Raw genomic sequence first — 21117 nt, forward strand, 5'->3', positions numbered from 1 at the left:
GTGTGTGTGCACATGTATGTACCTCTGAGGGAGCTGTACTGTAGGTGTGTGAGGACATGTATGTACCTCTGAGGGAGCTGTACTGTAGGTGTGAGTGTAGTGTGTTGCACATGTATGTACCTCTGAGGGAGCTGTACTGTAGGTGTGAGTGTAGTGTGTTGCACATGTATGTACCTCTGAGGGAGCTGTACTGTACGTATGCGTGTAGTGTGTTGCACATGTATGTACCTCTGGGGGAGCTGTACTGTACGTATGCGTGTAGTGTGTTGCACATGTATGTACCTCTGAGGGAGCTGTACTGTAGGTGTGTGAGGACATGTATGTACCTCTGAGGGAGCTGTACTGTAGGTGTGTGAGGACATGTATGTACCTCTGAGGGAGCTGTACTGTAGTTGTGTGTGCACATGTATGTACCTCTGAGGGAGCTGTACTGTAGGTGTGTGTGCACATGTATGTACCTCTGAGGGAGCTGTACTGTAGGTGTGTGAGGACATGTATGTACCTCTGAGGGAGCTGTACTGTAGGTGTGTGTGCACATGTATGTACCTCTGAGGGAGCTGTACTGTAGGTGTGTGTGCACATGTATGTACCTCTGAGGGAGCTGTACTGTAGGTGTGTGTGCACATGTATGTACCTCTGAGGGAGCTGTACTGTAGGTGTGTGAGGACATGTATGTACCTCTGAGGGAGCTGTACTGTAGGTGTGTGTGCACATGTATGTACCTCTGGGGGAGCTGTACTGTAGGTGTGAGTGTAGTGTGTTGCACATGTATGTACCTCTGAGGGAGCTGTACTGTAGGTGTGAGTGTAGTGTGTTGCACATGTATGTACCTCTGAGGGAGCTGTACTGTAGGTGTGAGTGTACTGTGTTGCACATGTATGTACCTCTGAGGGAGCTGTACTGTAGGTGTGTGTGCACATGTATGTACCTCTGAGGGAGCTGTACTGTAGGTGTGTGTGCACATGTATGTACCTCTGAGGGAGCTGTACTGTAGGTGTGTGTGCACATGTATGTACCTCTGAGGGAGCTGTACTGTAGGTGTGTGAGGACATGTATGTACCTCTGAGGGAGCTGTACTGTAGGTGTGTGTGCACATGTATGTACCTCTGAGGGAGCTGTACTGTAGGTGTGTGAGGACATGTATGTACCTCTGAGGGAGCTGTACTGTAGGTGTGTGAGGACATGTATGTACCTCTGAGGGAGCTGTACTGTAGGTGTGTGAGGACATGTATGTACCTCTGAGGGAGCTGTACTGTAGGTGTGTGAGGACATGTATGTACCTCTGAGGGAGCTGTACTGTAGGTGTGTGAGGACATGTATGTACCTCTGAGGGAGCTGTACTGTAGGTGTGTGAGGACATGTATGTACCTCTGAGGGAGCTGTACTGTAGGTGTGTGAGGACATGTATGCACCTCTGAGGGAGCTGTACTGTAGGTGTGTGTGCACATGTATGTACCTCTGAGGGAGCTGTACTGTAGGTGTGTGTGCACATGTATGTACCTCTGAGGGAGCTGTACTGTAGGTGTGTGTGCACATGTATGTACCTCTGAGGGAGCTGTACTGTAGGTGTGTGAGGACATGTATGTACCTCTGAGGGAGCTGTACTGTAGGTGTGTGTGCACATGTATGTACCTCTGGGGGAGCTGTACTGTAGGTGTGAGTGTAGTGTGTTGCACATGTATGTACCTCTGAGGGAGCTGTACTGTAGGTGTGAGTGTAGTGTGTTGCACATGTATGTACCTCTGAGGGAGCTGTACTGTAGGTGTGCGTGCACATGTATGTACCTCTGAGGGAGCTGTACTGTACGTATGCGTGTAGTGTGTTGCACATGTATGTACCTATGAGGGAGCTGTACTGTACATATGCGTGTAGTGTGTTGCACATGTATGTACCTCAGAGGGAGCTGCACTGTAGGTGTGTGAGGACATGTATGTACCTCTGAGGGAGCTGTACTGTAGGTGTGAGTGTAGTGTGTTGCACATGTATGTACCTCTGAGGGAGCTGTACTGTAGGTGTGAGTGTAGTGTGTTGCACATGTATGTACCTCTGAGGGAGCTGTACTGTACGTATGCGTGTAGTGTGTTGCACATGTATGTACCTCTGGGGGAGCTGTACTGTACGTATGCGTGTAGTGTGTTGCACATGTATGTACCTCTGAGGGAGCTGTACTGTAGGTGTGTGTGCACATGTATGTACCTCTGAGGGAGCTGTACTGTAGGTGTGTGAGGACATGTATGTACCTCTGAGGGAGCTGTACTGTAGGTGTGTGAGGACATGTATGTACCTCTGAGGGAGCTGTACTGTAGGTGTGTGAGGACATGTATGTACCTCTGAGGGAGCTGTACTGTAGGTGTGTGAGGACATGTATGTACCTCTGAGGGAGCTGTACTGTAGGTGTGTGTGCACATGTATGTACCTCTGAGGGAGCTGTACTGTAGGTGTGTGTGCACATGTATGTACCTCTGAGGGAGCTGTACTGTAGGTGTGTGTGCACATGTATGTACCTCTGAGGGAGCTGTACTGTAGGTGTGTGAGGACATGTATGTACCTCTGAGGGAGCTGTACTGTAGGTGTGTGTGCACATGTATGTACCTCTGGGGGAGCTGTACTGTAGGTGTGAGTGTAGTGTGTTGCACATGTATGTACCTCTGAGGGAGCTGTACTGTAGGTGTGAGTGTAGTGTGTTGCACATGTATGTACCTCTGAGGGAGCTGTACTGTAGGTGTGAGTGTACTGTGTTGCACATGTATGTACCTCTGAGGGAGCTGTACTGTAGGTGTGTGTGCACATGTATGTACCTCTGAGGGAGCTGTACTGTAGGTGTGTGTGCACATGTATGTACCTCTGAGGGAGCTGTACTGTAGGTGTGTGTGCACATGTATGTACCTCTGAGGGAGCTGTACTGTAGGTGTGTGAGGACATGTATGTACCTCTGAGGGAGCTGTACTGTAGGTGTGTGTGCACATGTATGTACCTCTGAGGGAGCTGTACTGTAGGTGTGTGAGGACATGTATGTACCTCTGAGGGAGCTGTACTGTAGGTGTGTGAGGACATGTATGTACCTCTGAGGGAGCTGTACTGTAGGTGTGTGAGGACATGTATGTACCTCTGAGGGAGCTGTACTGTAGGTGTGTGAGGACATGTATGTACCTCTGAGGGAGCTGTACTGTAGGTGTGTGAGGACATGTATGTACCTCTGAGGGAGCTGTACTGTAGGTGTGTGAGGACATGTATGTACCTCTGAGGGAGCTGTACTGTAGGTGTGTGAGGACATGTATGCACCTCTGAGGGAGCTGTACTGTAGGTGTGTGTGCACATGTATGTACCTCTGAGGGAGCTGTACTGTAGGTGTGTGTGCACATGTATGTACCTCTGAGGGAGCTGTACTGTAGGTGTGTGTGCACATGTATGTACCTCTGAGGGAGCTGTACTGTAGGTGTGTGAGGACATGTATGTACCTCTGAGGGAGCTGTACTGTAGGTGTGTGTGCACATGTATGTACCTCTGGGGGAGCTGTACTGTAGGTGTGAGTGTAGTGTGTTGCACATGTATGTACCTCTGAGGGAGCTGTACTGTAGGTGTGAGTGTAGTGTGTTGCACATGTATGTACCTCTGAGGGAGCTGTACTGTAGGTGTGCGTGCACATGTATGTACCTCTGAGGGAGCTGTACTGTACGTATGCGTGTAGTGTGTTGCACATGTATGTACCTATGAGGGAGCTGTACTGTACATATGCGTGTAGTGTGTTGCACATGTATGTACCTCAGAGGGAGCTGCACTGTAGGTGTGTGAGGACATGTATGTACCTCTGAGGGAGCTGTACTGTAGGTGTGAGTGTAGTGTGTTGCACATGTATGTACCTCTGAGGGAGCTGTACTGTAGGTGTGAGTGTAGTGTGTTGCACATGTATGTACCTCTGAGGGAGCTGTACTGTACGTATGCGTGTAGTGTGTTGCACATGTATGTACCTCTGGGGGAGCTGTACTGTACGTATGCGTGTAGTGTGTTGCACATGTATGTACCTCTGAGGGAGCTGTACTGTAGGTGTGTGTGCACATGTATGTACCTCTGAGGGAGCTGTACTGTAGGTGTGTGAGGACATGTATGTACCTCTGAGGGAGCTGTACTGTAGGTGTGTGAGGACATGTATGTACCTCTGAGGGAGCTGTACTGTAGGTGTGTGAGGACATGTATGTACCTCTGAGGGAGCTGTACTGTAGGTGTGTGTGCACATGTATGTACCTCTGAGGGAGCTGTACTGTAGGTGTGTGTGCACATGTATGTACCTCTGAGGGAGCTGTACTGTAGGTGTGTGAGGACATGTATGTACCTCTGAGGGAGCTGTACTGTAGGTGTGTGAGGACATGTATGTACCTCTGAGGGAGCTGTACTGTAGATGTGTGTGCACATGTATGTACCTCTGAGGGAGCTGTACTGTAGGTGTGTGAGGACATGTATGTACCTCTGAGGGAGCTGTACTGTAGGTGTGTGAGGACATGTATGTACCTCTGAGGGAGCTGTACTGTAGGTGTGTGCACATGTATGTACCTCTGAGGGAGCTGTACTGTAAGTGTGTGTGAACATATATGTACCTCTGAGGGAGCTGTACTGTAGGTGTGTGAGGACATGTATGTACCTCTGAGGGAGCTGTACTGTAGGTGTGTCTGCACATGTATGTACCTCTGAGGGAGCTGTACTGTAAGTGTGTGTGCACATGTATGTACCTCTGAGGGAGCTGTACTGTAGGTGTGTGCACATGTATGTACCTCTGAGGGAGCTGTACTGTAGGTGTGTGAGGACATGTATGTACCTCTGAGGGAGCTGTACTGTAGGTGTGTGAGGACATGTATGTACCTCTGAGGGAGCTGTACTGTAGGTGTGTGCACATGTATGTACCTCTGAGGGAGCTGTACTGTAGGTGTGTGAGGACATGTATGTACCTGAGGGAGCTGTACTGTAGGTGTGTGCACATGTATGTACCTCTGAGGGAGCTGTACTGTAGGTGTGTGAGGACATGTATGTACCTCAGAGGGAGCTGTACTGTAGGTGTGTGAGGACATGTATGCACCTCTGAGGGAGCTGTACTGTAGGTGTGTGTGCACATGTATGTACCTCTGAGGGAGCTGTACTGTAGGTGTGTGTGCACATGTATGTACCTCTGAGGGAGCTGTACTGTAGGTGTGTGTGCACATGTATGTACCTCTGAGGGAGCTGTACTGTAGGTGTGTGTGCACATGTATGTACCTCTGAGGGAGCTGTACTGTAGGTGTGTGAGGACATGTATGTACCTCTGAGGGAGCTGTACTGTAGGTGTGTGTGCACATGTATGTACCTCTGGGGGAGCTGTACTGTAGGTGTGAGTGTTGTGTGTTGCACATGTATGTACCTCTGAGGGAGCTGTACTGTAGGTGTGAGTGTAGTGTGTTGCACATGTATGTACCTCTGAGGGAGCTGTACTGTAGGTGTGCGTGCACATGTATGTACCTCTGAGGGAGCTGTACTGTACGTATGCGTGTAGTGTGTTGCACATGTATGTACCTATGAGGGAGCTGTACTGTACATATGCGTGTAGTGTGTTGCACATGTATGTACCTCAGAGGGAGCTGCACTGTAGGTGTGTGTGCACATGTATGTACCTCTGAGGGAGCTGTACTGTAGGTGTGTGAGGACATGTATGTACCTCTGAGGGAGCTGTACTGTAGGTGTGAGTGTAGTGTGTTGCACATGTATGTACCTCTGAGGGAGCTGTACTGTAGGTGTGAGTGTAGTGTGTTGCACATGTATGTACCTCTGAGGGAGCTGTACTGTACGTATGCGTGTAGTGTGTTGCACATGTATGTACCTCTGGGGGAGCTGTACTGTACGTATGCGTGTAGTGTGTTGCACATGTATGTACCTCTGAGGGAGCTGTACTGTAGGTGTGTGAGGACATGTATGTACCTCTGAGGGAGCTGTATTGTAGGTGTGTGAGGACATGTATGTACCTCTGAGGGAGCTGTACTGTAGGTGTGTGTGCACATGTATGTACCTCTGAGGGAGCTGTACTGTAGGTGTGTGTGCACATGTATGTACCTCTGAGGGAGCTGTACTGTAGGTGTGTGAGGACATGTATGTACCTCTGAGGGAGCTGTACTGTAGGTGTGAGTGTAGTGTGTTGCACATGTATGTACCTCTGAGGGAGCTGTACTGTAGGTGTGAGTGTAGTGTGTTGCACATGTATGTACCTCTGAGGGAGCTGTACTGTACGTATGCGTGTAGTGTGTTGCACATGTATGTACCTCTGGGGGAGCTGTACTGTACGTATGCGTGTAGTGTGTTGCACATGTATGTACCTCTGAGGGAGCTGTACTGTAGGTGTGTGAGGACATGTATGTACCTCTGAGGGAGCTGTACTGTAGGTGTGTGAGGACATGTATGTACCTCTGAGGGAGCTGTACTGTAGGTGTGTGTGCACATGTATGTACCTCTGAGGGAGCTGTACTGTAGGTGTGTGTGCACATGTATGTACCTCTGAGGGAGCTGTACTGTAGGTGTGTGAGGACATGTATGTACCTCTGAGGGAGCTGTACTGTAGATGTGTGTGCACATGTATGTACCTCTGAGGGAGCTGTACTGTAAGTGTGTGCGCACATGTATGTACCTCTGAGGGAGCTGTACTGTAGGTGTGTGAGGACATGTATGTACCTCTGAGGGAGCTGTACTGTAGGTGTGAGTGTACTGTGTTGCACATGTATGTACCTCTGAGGGAGCTGTACTGTAGGTGTGTGTGCACATGTATGTACCTCTGAGGGAGCTGTACTGTAGGTGTGTGTGCACATGTATGTACCTCTGAGGGAGCTGTACTGTAGGTGTGTGTGCACATGTATGTACCTCTGAGGGAGCTGTACTGTAGGTGTGTGAGGACATGTATGTACCTCTGAGGGAGCTGTACTGTAGGTGTGTGTGCACATGTATGTACCTCTGGGGGAGCTGTACTGTAGGTGTGTGTGCACATGTATGTACCTCTGGGGGAGCTGTACTGTACGTATGCGTGTAGTGTGTTGCACATGTATGTACCTCTGGGGGAGCTGTACTGTAGGTGTGAGTGTAGTGTGTTGCACATGTATGTACCTCTGAGGGAGCTGTACTGTAGGTGTGAGTGTAGTGTGTTGCACATGTATGTACCTCTGAGGGAGCTGTACTGTAGGTGTGCGTGCACATGTATGTACCTCTGAGGGAGCTGTACTGTACGTATGCGTGTAGTGTGTTGCACATGTATGTACCTATGAGGGAGCTGTACTGTACATATGCGTGTAGTGTGTTGCACATGTATGTACCTCAGAGGGAGCTGCACTGTAGGTGTGTGAGGACATGTATGTACCTCTGAGGGAGCTGTACTGTAGGTGTGAGTGTAGTGTGTTGCACATGTATGTACCTCTGAGGGAGCTGTACTGTAGGTGTGAGTGTAGTGTGTTGCACATGTATGTACCTCTGAGGGAGCTGTACTGTACGTATGCGTGTAGTGTGTTGCACATGTATGTACCTCTGGGGGAGCTGTACTGTACGTATGCGTGTAGTGTGTTGCACATGTATGTACCTCTGAGGGAGCTGTACTGTAGGTGTGTGTGCACATGTATGTACCTCTGAGGGAGCTGTACTGTAGGTGTGTGAGGACATGTATGTACCTCTGAGGGAGCTGTACTGTAGGTGTGTGAGGACATGTATGTACCTCTGAGGGAGCTGTACTGTAGGTGTGTGCACATGTATGTACCTCTGAGGGAGCTGTACTGTAGGTGTGTGTGCACATGTATGTACCTCTGAGGGAGCTGTACTGTAGGTGTGTGTGCACATGAATGTACCTCTGAGGGAGCTGTACTGTAGGTGTGTGAGGACAACAAGAGATATGGTAAGAACTTACCTTTGTTATCTCTGTTTCTACGAAGTCCATAGGGTCCACAGGGTTGACCTTGGGTTGGGAACCAAATCCGGGCACCACGCAGTTAAAGCTTTTAGCTCCCAGGATGCACTGGGTCCACTCTCCCTATAACCCCACCCCCAAGCCAGAGGCACCTCAGTTTGTAAGTAGCCAAAGGCCGGAGGAGGAGAGAAAAAGAGAGAGAAAACTGGAACACTCAATAACCATACTCACCGAAATGGGAGACGGAAAACCGGTGACCAGCCACACAGCCCATATGAAGCCAGGTGCGTCAGGGCGGGCGCCCTGTGGACCCTATGGACTTCGTAGAAACAGAGATAACAAAGGTAAGTTCTTACCATATCTCTTGTTTTCTACTTCAGGGTCCATAGGGGGTCCACAGGGTTGACCTTGGGGATGTCCCAAAGCAGTTCAACCAAGGGTGGGGACGCTCCTGTGCTGAGAGGAGAATCCGTCGCCAAAAAGGATGCATCCTGAGAGGCAAAGGAAACCAATGCCTAGAACCTTAAAAAGGTGTGGACAGAAGACCACGTGGCCACCTAGTAAGGCAAAACAGCCGAGGCGCCACAGCGAGCCGCACACGAGGGTCACATGGCCCGAGAAAAAACAAGCATCAACAACAGGAAGGCCTACCCATGGGTAGGCCCCTGAGGAAGACCTACGAGGCCATCCAGCCAACATTTGGTTATAGGCCGGCCATCCTTTCCTGTGAAAACCAGAAATCTCAGACCACCAATAAGGAGTCCGATTTCCGTAAGGAACCTGAACGGATCACATAAATCCAAAGAGGCCATACCACAGTCAATGAGGCCACACCAGCCGAGAGGACTGGGGACAGAATGGCCGTACCATAAGTTCCAGAATAATATGGAACCTGAAAACCACTAAGAAGAAACACAGGGCGAGAGCAACTCCCACCCTGACATGATGCCCTCCAGAAGAGGGAGCCACATGAGAACGCTCCCAATTCAGACACTCTCCTGGTTGATATAAACACCCTGAGAGAAAGAGAGCCTAAGCAATAGACCATGTAATGGCTATCACAACCAGCGGTTCCATTGACTGTCCCCGGAGGTAACGAAGAACCACTACTTACTCCCAAGGAGTCCCTAGGGAGGACAAATGGAGGCATAATCAAGAAAACACTCCAAAGGATGAACTGGATACCAGAGTGGAGCAATTCCATATCTTAACCATACTGACAGTGTAGAGATCCGCACTGTCAGGAAGACCAGGCCAAGTGTGAAACCCAAGCCAGCCGGAAGGAATGCCAGAATATCTGGAAATCCTGGACACCGGAGGATTGTATCGACAGGTACAATACCATAAGATTTATGGCTGCCACAGTTTGTGGTAGGTCCCAGCAAAAGCTGATCCATGTGCTCTAATCATTCCAACGATGACAAAGCCAGGGAAGCCGTAAGACCACTGTAAGGACACAGTCAAAGACAAACGACCCAGGTCCAAGGCAAAACCAAGGACCCTGAGACAACAGGTCCGGGCAGTGAAGCATCAGGGATGGAGTATCGATGTAGAGACTCCGAAGATCCAAGTACCCCTGACATCTGGGGCAATCAGGAGCCACCAGCAGGAAAGCATCTCCGTCTCGATTGAAAACACTTCCAAAGACCTCGAGGAAGAAGGGAGACCGGAGAACACAGGTACACAAAGTGGAAGGACCACTTCACCGACAAAGAGTCGCTGAAGGTTGCTTCAGAATCCCCAGAGCTGGACTGTAACACCATAGTGTGATAAAGTCAGAAGGCCATGAGGGTCACCTCAGGGGGGCCCCCCCTGCTCACCAGGAGATGAAACCTCTCTTGGGGAAGAGACTAGTCCCCGGGATGCACGTCGTGACGGCTGAGGACTCCCGCTTCCCAATGGAGAGCTCCTGAAATGAACGCTGCCGAGATGGTCGGGAGGAGACCCTCGGACTATGTCCGAATATGTGACATACCTGTCATTGCCACCCAACGAACAGTGTTGCTAAAAAGGAAGCCACTGTCCTGACCCTGTCGGACTGAACCTTTTCAGGTTCACCGGGAAACAAGAGTTATGCCAGAGTAAGTTAATTGACAGGGTGGAATCGACAGACGTCCAACTGCACTGAAAAGGATTCGATCCAGACACTGTCCATAGCAAAGAAAACCCTGGACGAGATGGCCATAGCCACCCGGACAGGGACCGACTTGCCTCCGGAGAGAGCATCATCGTTTGAACAGTTATCCGACAGAAAAAACTCGTTCCATCTGGAGATGAGCCAATTATGGAAAGGCCTGGAATGGAACTGAGCCCATTCCACCATGCATCCCAGAGTGTAAAGACATCTGTCGACTGCGCAGACAACCATGTACTCCTAATGGAAGAGAGGAGATTCCGTCTTACGCCAGAAGAATTCTCAGATTCTGAGAATCCAGCAGGGATCCTAGATGAAGAATACCCAGAGAGGGATGCAGGGAGGACTTTTTCCCCGTTGATTAAACGTCTGCACCCTGAAGAAGCCACAGTCATCCTGACCTGGCCGTAAAGTACCCCGGTGATCCCGCTAAGAGCAGGAGGCCGTCCAGGTACAGGAGCATTGGGATATACTGAACAGAAGAACTGTCAGAAAATCCAAAACGCTGGTAAACCCCTGTGGGGCTGAGGACAGTCCCAACAGGCAGAGCCCGAAAAATTGTAAGTGTTGCTGTGATACAGCAAACCTCAGCCCATGCTGAGGAAAGGTCTCTGTAAGTACCCGTAGGCACGCGTCCTGTATATCCAGTGATACCATAAAGTCCCCAGGTTCCAAACATCGTATGATGGAGCATAGGGATTTCCTCCTGAGCCCAGGTAGCTTTAGGAACTGGTTCAGGGAATTGAGACAGAGAATAGGCCAAAGAGGACCATTCAGCCACCGCACCAGAAAGAAAACAGAACAACCAGTCCCTCACTGAGATAGTGGGGATGGCCTAATTAGCTCCGCTTACCGCAACAACTGCATAGCTTTCTGGATCTGTAAGGCCCTTGTAAAGAGGGCGTACCCTCCTACCCACGTAGCCGTGGCAAGTTGACACTAATACCGGGCGAACTGAGAAAATCGGTATCTCCCAGTTGTAGGCCTGTCCCGTCAGGCTGAAGAGATATCCGTAGGTTCAGAAGCAGGATCGGCTGGCAGTCCAGGCCTGCTCGGTACTGGATATGTCGGCCCTTGTAGATGCCGACAGTCTACGAAGAAATAGACCTTTAGGCTGACCCAGAGGACAAAAAAGACTTAACAGACTTAGTCTGAGGCCTTGTAGTGGGCATAGCTGAAAGCGGTAAACTTGTCGTTAGTAATACTGCCAATGTTACTACAATCTTGTCAAGGTCAGGACCAAACAATATCAACCCTAAAGATGGTATCTGCACCTCTGCATTCCCAGAGCGCAGCCATAGGGTATTACGGAGGATACAGTCGCAGCCGGAACTCTGAAAGTTAGGAGACTGGTATCCAATATAGGCATTTCCACCTATGACAACAGCATATATTACGTGAGCGACCAAATACATTTGAACCCCCGACGTGTTGGAGGGGAAAAAACGTTACAAATGCATCAACCCAATATGCAATAGTATTAACCAACCATGCTATAGCCATGGTAGGATGGGTAACAACTCCTGAAAGCAAGTATACTGATTTCAGGCAGAGTTACCACCTACGGATCCGAAGAATCCGACCACGCAGGAATGGGAGGCGTAGTAACGTCTGTAATCAGACGAGTAACACGCCCATCCACCCCAGGAGGGGCTCGTGATGACCCTCAGGGAATTTGGGACAGGAGGCCAAACACTGTTGTAACACCTCCTATCTGGCAACAGCCAGAGTCCCGCTATGCGATCCACCCGCTAGTCAGCAACAGGGAACCCGAAGGCACGCAATACTGAGGGTGTATGATACAGGTGCAGGTCAACATTCACTCTAACCAGAATGGACCTGCTACCAGCCCTAAAGCAGGGATAATAATACCTGAAATAGGCTTCCCCCCGTGTAAGAGGGAAAGAGCCCCAAACAGTACCCAGTTCACGGCAGAGCCAACTGGGAAGTAACCACAGGGCGTCAACCACGCCAATTAGCGTTTCGTAGAAAACGACATCCACCCAGGGTGGCTGTTGTGGTAATCCCTGCAAGGGGAATGACAGACTATTGTGGCACCAGGGGGAATTCATATACTGCGAAAAACCCCTGCAGGGAGCGGTAGTCTGTGTCACAGGGGAAGAGTGCAAGAAGCTGCGAGATACCCTGAGATGAAAAGGGCAGTATGGTGAAGTAACCCCAAGTGAGGTACAACAATGGGGCCCGCCCGGCGATCCGCAATTGAGAGGATCCCGAGAAAACAAACCGCCCAAGGGGGTCGTGAAAGAGGCCAGCACCAGATGACGCCACATACAGAACCCTTTATGAGTCAAATCCTCCGCACTAACACCTGCAGCACATGACTTGCAGGATAGTAAAAATGGGTGCAGTATAACGCTCTATCTCCTGGTCAGACATATCTGACCAATCTTGGCGGAAATATTAAGCAGCACTATACTGGTCCTGACTGATGCCAGAAATTAGCTGCAGGGACCCATTTTCAGCGTATGCAACACACAGTTCCATCTAAAATATGGCAACGTGCAGCACGCAACAGTATGTGACAAACCACACAAATATTAACAAGTATATAAATGTGAGGTCTCAGAACCACCCTAAGTACAGCTGTATTAGGGCAGATAAAGAAAAGGGATAGATATACACTGACAGGTGAGAGAATAAAGTACAGACAGTCAGCACTAGCATAAGTCACATACAATGCAGATATATACATATATACATAAACATGTCATATAATATACTGCACTATTACACTGCATTCAACTGCCCAGATTCAGTGTCTGGGAAGGCTACAGCGCTGTGTACACTGACCTGATGGTGAGGTACGCAGGGGGACTGGACCAACTGCCATCCTGAGAGATTTCTGCTGCACCACAGAGATAAAATGGCCGCTGGAGACCTCAGAGGAAGCGTGGCCCAAGGGAGGAAGCAGCTCAGCGACGCCAGACTATGGATACTGAAAGGCGCGCTGAGCTGAGGGGAGGAGCCGCTGTAACAGGGAAGGCTGCCTCCCCTGGCCGGCTATTAACCCCCGGGACGCCGGCTCCCTGCACCGATCGTTAAGTCCCTGGTGGTCTAGTGGACACACGGGGTATGGGGGGCCCGCCGCCACTGCCGGCGCCTCCGGTCTGTCCCCTGAGACCGGAGGCACAGGACTGCATTTGAAATGCGCGGATCACCGCAAGCGGTGATCCGCGACCTTACCTGCTCCCCGTGGATCCGGCAGCAGTCCTGGGCGCCCACAGAGTCCGGCTAGTACAGACTCTGGGGTCCCGCTGAGATCCCCAGATCTGTACTGGCGTCTCAGCGCCAGCGGGGTGACGGAGCGGCAGCTTAGACGTCCTATGGACAGTCCGACGCTGCCGCTCTGAAGAGTCCAAAGTCCATGGAAAAAACTTTGTCCCTAAAAAAATAAAATAAGCTTAGGGGCTGCTAATCAGCTCCCCCTGCGCTAACGGTGACCCGACTCCGGCCGGGCACCAACTTAAACTGAGGTGCCTCTGGCTTGGGGGTGGGGTTATAGGGAGAGTGGACCCAGTGCATCCTGGGAGCTAAAAGCTTTAACTGCGTGGTGCCCGGATTTGGTTCCCAACCCAAGGTCAACCCTGTGGACCCCCTATGGACCCTGAAGTAGAAATGTATGTACCTCTGAGGGAGCTGTACTGTAGATGTGTGTGAGGACATGTATGTACCTCTGAGGGAGCTGTACTGTAGGTGTGTGAGGACATGTATGTACCTCTGAGGGAGCTGTACTGTAGGTGTGTGAGGACATGTATGTACCTCTGAGGGAGCTGTACTGTAGATGTGTGTGCACATGTATGTACCTCTGAGGGAGCTGTACTGTAAGTGTGTGCGCACATGTATGTACCTCTGAGGGAGCTGTACTGTAGGTGTGTGAGGACATGTATGTACCTCTGAGGGAGCTGTACTGTAGGTGTGTGCACATGTATGTACCTCTGAGGGAGCTGTACTGTAAGTGTGTGTGCACATGTATGTACCTCTGAGGGAGCTGTACTGTAGGTGTGTGAGGACATGTATGTACCTCTGAGGGAGCTGTACTGTAGGTGTGTCTGCACATGTATGTACCTCTGAGGGAGCTGTACTGTAGGTGTGTGCACATGTATGTACCTCTGAGGGAGCTGTACTGTAGGTGTGTGAGGACATGTATGTACCTCTGAGGGAGCTGTACTGTAGGTGTGTGAGGACATGTATGTACCTCTGAGGGAGCTGTACTGTAGGTGTGTGTGCACATGTATGTACCTCTGAGGGAGCTGTACTGTAGGTGTGTGAGGACATGTATGTACCTGAGGGAGCTGTACTGTAGGTGTGTGCACATGTATGTACCTCAGAGGGAGCTGTACTGTAGGTGTGTGAGGACATGTATGCACCTCTGAGGGAGCTGTACTGTAGGTGTGTGAGGACATGTATGCACCTCTGAGGGAGCTGTACTGTAGGTGTGTGTGCACATGTATGTACCTCTGAGGGAGCTGTACTGTAGGTGTGTGTGCACATGTATGTACCTCTGAGGGAGCTGTACTGTAGGTGTGTGTGCACATGTATGTACCTCTGAGGGAGCTGTACTGTAGGTGTGTGTGCACATGTATGTACCTCTGAGGGAGCTGTACTGTAGGTGTGTGAGGACATGTATGTACCTCTGAGGGAGCTGTACTGTAGGTGTGTGTGCACATGTATGTACCTCTGGGGGAGCTGTACTGTAGGTGTGAGTGTTGTGTGTTGCACATGTATGTACCTCTGAGGGAGCTGTACTGTAGGTGTGAGTGTAGTGTGTTGCACATGTATGTACCTCTGAGGGAGCTGTACTGTAGGTGTGCGTGCACATGTATGTACCTCTGAGGGAGCTGTACTGTACGTATGCGTGTAGTGTGTTGCACATGTATGTACCTATGAGGGAGCTGTACTGTACATATGCGTGTAGTGTGTTGCACATGTATGTACCTCAGAGGGAGCTGCACTGTAGTTGTGTGTGCACATGTATGTACCTCTGAGGGAGCTGTACTGTAGGTGTGTGAGGACATGTATGTACCTCTGAGGGAGCTGTACTGTAGGTGTGAGTGTAGTGTGTTGCACATGTATGTACCTCTGAGGGAGCTGTACTGTAGGTGTGAGTGTAGTGTGTTGCACATGTATGTACCTCTGAGGGAGCTGTACTGTACGTATGCGTGTAGTGTGTTGCACATGTATGTACCTCTGGGGGAGCTGTACTGTACGTATGCGTGTAGTGTGTTGCACATGTATGTACCTCTGAGGGAGCTGTACTGTAGGTGTGTGAGGACATGTATGTACCTCTGAGGGAGCTGTACTGTAGGTGTGTGAGGACATGTATGTACCTCTGAGGGAGCTGTACTGTAGGTGTGTGTGCACATGTATGTACCTCTGAGGGAGCTGTACTGTAGGTGTGTGTGCACATGTATGTACCTCTGAGGGAGCTGTACTGTAGGTGTGTGAGGACATGTATGTACCTCTGAGGGAGCTGTACTGTAGATGTGTGTGCACATGTATGTACCTCTGAGGGAGCTGTACTGTAAGTGTGTGCGCACATGTATGTACCTCTGAGGGAGCTGTACTGTAGGTGTGTGAGGACATGTATGTACCTCTGAGGGAGCTGTACTGTAGGTGTGTGCACATGTATGTACCTCTGAGGGAGCTGTACTGTAAGTGTGTGTGCACATGTATGTACCTCTGAGGGAGCTGTACTGTAGGTGTGTGAGGACATGTATGTACCTCTGAGGGAGCTGTACTGTAGGTGTGTCTGCACATGTATGTACCTCTGAGGGAGCTGTACTGTAGGTGTGTGCACGTGTATGTACCTCTGAGGGAGCTGTACTGTAGGTGTGTGCACATGTATGTACCTCTGAGGGAGCTGTACTGTAGGTGTGTGAGGACATGTATGTACCTCTGAGGGAGCTGTACTGTAGGTGTGTGAGGACATGTATGTACCTCTGAGGGAGCTGTACTGTAGGTGTGTGTGCACATGTATGTACCTCTGAGGGAGCTGTACTGTAGGTGTGTGAGGACATGTATGTACCTGAGGGAGCTGTACTGTAGGTGTGTGCACATGTATGTACCTCTGAGGGAGCTGTACTGTAGGTGTGTGAGGACATGTATGTACCTCAGAGGGAGCTGTACTGTAGGTGTGTGAGGACATGTATGCACCTCTGAGGGAGCTGTACTGTAGGTGTGTGTGCACATGTATGTACCTCTGAGGGAGCTGTACTGTAGGTGTGTGTGCACATGTATGTACCTCTGAGGGAGCTGTACTGTAGGTGTGTGTGCACATGTATGTACCTCTGAGGGAGCTGTACTGTAGGTGTGTGTGCACATGTATGTACCTCTGAGGGAGCTGTACTGTAGGTGTGTGAGGACATGTATGTACCTCTGAGGGAGCTGTACTGTAGGTGTGTGTGCACATGTATGTACCTCTGGGGGAGCTGTACTGTAGGTGTGAGTGTAGTGTGTTGCACATGTATGTACCTCTGAGGGAGCTGTACTGTAGGTGTGAGTGTAGTGTGTTGCACATGTATGTACCTCTGAGGGAGCTGTACTGTAGTTGTGCGTGCACATGTATGTACCTCTGAGGGAGCTGTACTGTACGTATGCGTGTAGTGTGTTGCACATGTATGTACCTATGAGGGAGCTGTACTGTACATATGCGTGTAGTGTGTTGCACATGTATGTACCTCAGAGGGAGCTGCACTGTAGGTGTGTGTGCACATGTATGTACCTCTGAGGGAGCTGTACTGTAGGTGTGTGAGGACATGTATGTACCTCTGAGGGAGCTGTACTGTAGGTGTGAGTGTAGTGTGTTGCACATGTATGTACCTCTGAGGGAGCTGTACTGTAGGTGTGAGTGTAGTGTGTTGCACATGTATGTACCTCTGAGGGAGCTGTACTGTACGTATGCGTGTAGTGTGTTGCACATGTATGTACCTCTGGGGGAGCTGTACTGTACGTATGCGTGTAGTGTGTTGCACATGTATGTACCTCTGAGGGAGCTGTACTGTAGGTGTGTGTGCACATGTATGTACCTCTGAGGGAGCTGTACTGTAGGTGTGTGAGGACATGTATGTACCTCTGAGGGAGCTGTACTGTAGGTGTGTGAGGACATGTATGTACCTCTGAGGGAGCTGTACTGTAGGTGTGTGCACATGTATGTACCTCTGAGGGAGCTGTACTGTAGGTGTGTGTGCACATGTATGTACCTCTGAGGGAGCTGTACTGTAGGTGTGTGTGCACATGAATGTACCTCTGAGGGAGCTGTACTGTAGGTGTGTGAGGACATGTATGTACCTCAGAGGGAGCTGCACTGTAGGTGTGTGTGCACATGTATGTACCTCTGAGGGAGCTGTACTGTAGGTGTGTGAGGACATGTATGTACCTCTGAGGGAGCTGTACTGTAGGTGTGAGTGTAGTGTGTTGCACATGTATGTACCTCTGAGGGAGCTGTACTGTAGGTGTGAGTGTAGTGTGTTGCACATGTATGTACCTCTGAGGGAGCTGTACTGTACGTATGCGTGTAGTGTGTTGCACATGTATGTACCTCTGGGGGAGCTGTACTGTACGTATGCGTGTAGTGTGTTGCACATGTATGTACCTCTGAGGGAGCTGTACTGTAGGTGTGTGTGCACATGTATGTACCTCTGAGGGAGCTGTACTGTAGGTGTGTGAGGACATGTATGTACCTCTGAGGGAGCTGTACTGTAGGTGTGTGAGGACATGTATGTACCTCTGAGGGAGCTGTACTGTAGGTGTGTGCACATGTATGTACCTCTGAGGGAGCTGTACTGTAGGTGTGTGTGCACATGTATGTACCTCTGAGGGAGCTGTACTGTAGGTGTGTGTGCACATGAATGTACCTCTGAGGGAGCTGTACTGTAGGTGTGTGAGGACATGTATGTACCTCTGAGGGAGCTGTACTGTAGATGTGTGTTCACATGTATGTACCTCTGAGGGAGCTGTACTGTAAGTGTGTGTGCACATGTATGTACCTCTGAGGGAGCTGTACTGTAGGTGTGTGAGGACATGTATGTACCTCTGAGGGAGCTGTACTGTAGGTGTGTGAGGACATGTATGTACCTCTGAGGGAGCTGTACTGTAGGTGTGTGTGCACATGTATGTACCTCTGAGGGAGCTGTACTGTAGGTGTGTGTGCACATGTATGTACCTCTGAGGGAGCTGTACTGTAGGTGTGTGAGGACATGTATGTACCTCTGAGGGAGCTGTACTGTAGATGTGTGTGCACATGTATGTACCTCTGAGGGAGCTGTACTGTAAGTGTGTGTGCACATGTATGTACCTCTGAGGGAGCTGTACTGTAGGTGTGTGAGGACATGTATGTACCTCTGAGGGAGCTGTACTGTAGGTGTGTGCACATGTATGTACCTCTGAGGGAGCTGTACTGTAAGTGTGTGTGCACATGTATGTACCTCTGAGGGAGCTGTACTGTAGGTGTGTGAGGACATGTATGTACCTCTGAGGGAGCTGTACTGTAGGTGTGTGCACATGTATGTACCTCTGAGGGAGCTGTACTGTGGATGTGTGCACATGTATTTACCTCTGAGGGCGCTGTACTGTAGGTGTGTGAGGACATGTATGTACCTCTGAGGGAGCTGTACTGTAGGTGTGTGAGGACATGTATGTACCTCTGAGGGAGCTGTACTGTAGGTGTGTGTGCACATGTATGTACCTCTGAGGGAGCTGTACTGTAGGTGTGTGCACATGTATGTACCTCTGAGGGAGCTGTACTGTAGGTGTGTGAGGACATGTATGTACCTCTGAGGGAGCTGTACTGTAGGTGTGTGCACATGTATGTACCTCTGAGGGAGCTGTACTGTAGGTGTGTGAGGACATATATGTACCTCTGAGGGAGCTGTACTGTAGGTGTGTGAGGACATGTATGTACCTCTGAGGGAGCTGTACTGTAGGTGTGTGAGGACATGTATGTACCTCTGAGGGAGCTGTACTGTAGGTGTGTGAGGACATGTATGTACCTCTGAGGGAGCTGTACTGTAGGTGTGTGAGGACATGTATGTACCTCTGAGGGAGCTGTACTGTAGGTGTGTGTGCACATGTATGTACCTCTGAGGGAGCTGTACTGTAGGTGTGTGTGCACATGTATGTACCTCTGAGGGAGCTGTACTGTAGGTGTGTGAGGACATGTATGTACCTCTGAGGGAGCTGTACTGTAGATGTGTGTGCACATGTATGTACCTCTGAGGGAGCTGTACTGTAAGTGTGTGTGCACATGTATGTACCTCTGAGGGAGCTGTACTGTAGGTGTGTGAGGACATGTATGTACCTCTGAGGGAGCTGTACTGTAGGTGTGTGCACATGTATGTACCTCTGAGGGAGCTGTACTGTAAGTGTGTGTGCACATGTATGTACCTCTGAGGGAGCTGTACTGTAGGTGTGTGAGGACATGTATGTACCTCTGAGGGAGCTGTACTGTAGGTGTGTGCACATGTATGTACCTCTGAGGGAGCTGTACTGTGGATGTGTGCACATGTATTTACCTCTGAGGGCGCTGTACTGTAGGTGTGTGAGGACATGTATGTACCTCTGAGGGAGCTGTACTGTAGGTGTGTGAGGACATGTATGTACCTCTGAGGGAGCTGTACTGTAGGTGTGTGTGCACATGTATGTACCTCTGAGGGAGCTGTACTGTAGGTGTGTGCACATGTATGTACCTCTGAGGGAGCTGTACTGTAGGTGTGTGAGGACATGTATGTACCTCTGAGGGAGCTGTACTGTAGGTGTGTGCACATGTATGTACCTCTGAGGGAGCTGTACTGTAGGTGTGTGAGGACATATATGTACCTCTGAGGGAGCTGTACTGTAGGTGTGTGAGGACATGTATGTACCTCTGAGGGAGCTGTACTGTAGGTGTGTGAGGACATGTATGTACCTCTGAGGGAGCTGTACTGTAGGTGTGTGAGGACATGTATGTACCTCTGAGGGAGCTGTACTGTAGGTGTGTGAGGACATGTATGTACCTCTGAGGGAGCTGTACTGTAGGTGTGTGTGCACATGTATGTACCTCTGAGGGAGCTGTACTGTAGGTGTGTGCACATGTATGTACCTCTGAGGGAGCTGTACTGTAGGTGTGTGAGGACATGTATGTACCTCTGAGGGAGCTGTACTGTAGGTGTGTGCACATGTATGTACCTCTGAGGGAGCTGTACTGTAGGTGTGTGTGCACATGTATGTACCTCTGAGGGAGCTGTACTGTAGGTGTGTGAGGACATGTATGTACCTCTGAGGGAGCTGTACTGTAGGTGTGTGAGGACATGTATGTACCTCTGAGGCAGCTGTACTGTAGGTGTGTGAGGACATGTATGTACCTCTGAGGGAGCTGTACTGTAGGTGTGTGAGGACATGTATGTACCTCTGAGGGAGCTGTACTGTAGGTGTGTGAGGACATGTATGTACCTCTGAGGGAGCTGTACTGTAGGTGTGTGAGGACATGTATGTACCTCTGAGGGAGCTGTACTGTAGGTGTGTGAGGACATGTATGTACCTCTGAGGGAGCTGTACTTTGCCAGCCTGCGGTGGGTTTCTCTCTGCAGCCTGGCAGCTCCCGGATCACACATCCTGAGTTCTTGCTGATAGCCTGACACTCAGACTATGCAACCTCTGACCCTGCGGCTGTCACAGCCCCTCCCATGTTCCTGCAACGGCCATATTGGTTATGGGCAATGCCCAAAGGAGCGGCAGTAGAAGAGCTAGGAATGGATGACGTCACTAAGCAGGAGGCGTGGCCTCTTGCTGATACAATATACTGTAGAGTAGACTAGAATGAGATTAGGGAGAGAGTGTAATAGGCTGCACAACAGCGATTGTAATGTATAATGCACACAGACACCCCCATATGAAGTGCCAAGGTTATTGGCAATAGTGATATATTCTGCACACAGGATTCAGAAATGTAACAAAATTATTTTATATAAATGCAGACCGCACAGGCGCTGTAGAAAGCCATCGCAGACCGCACACGCGCTGTAGAAAGCCATCGCAGACCGCTCACGCGCTGTAGAAAGCCATCGCAGACCGCACACGCGCTGTAGAAAGC

The 21117-nt window shown here is 50.1% G+C and overlaps 1 protein-coding gene across 2 annotated transcripts in view; it reads right to left on the bottom strand.

Moving 5' to 3' along the window:
• FPGT (fucose-1-phosphate guanylyltransferase) overlaps nucleotides 1-20722 on the bottom strand; it is a 94349-nt gene extending 73627 nt beyond the window's left edge. For both annotated transcript variants that reach the window (XM_088470773.1, XM_088470774.1), the window contains exon 1: nucleotides 20566-20722. In XM_088470773.1, coding sequence (XP_088326899.1) covers nucleotides 20566-20638 — 73 coding nt within the window. In that variant the 5' untranslated portion in view covers nucleotides 20639-20722. The remainder of the gene's footprint in view (nucleotides 1-20565) is intronic.
• Between the last annotated feature and the right edge of the window lie 395 nt (nucleotides 20723-21117).

The sequence above is a fragment of the Taudactylus pleione genome, unplaced genomic scaffold (genome assembly GCF_031769625.1).
Source record: "Taudactylus pleione unplaced genomic scaffold, aTauple2 ptg000103l, whole genome shotgun sequence".
NCBI lineage: Eukaryota > Metazoa > Chordata > Amphibia > Anura > Myobatrachidae > Taudactylus > Taudactylus pleione.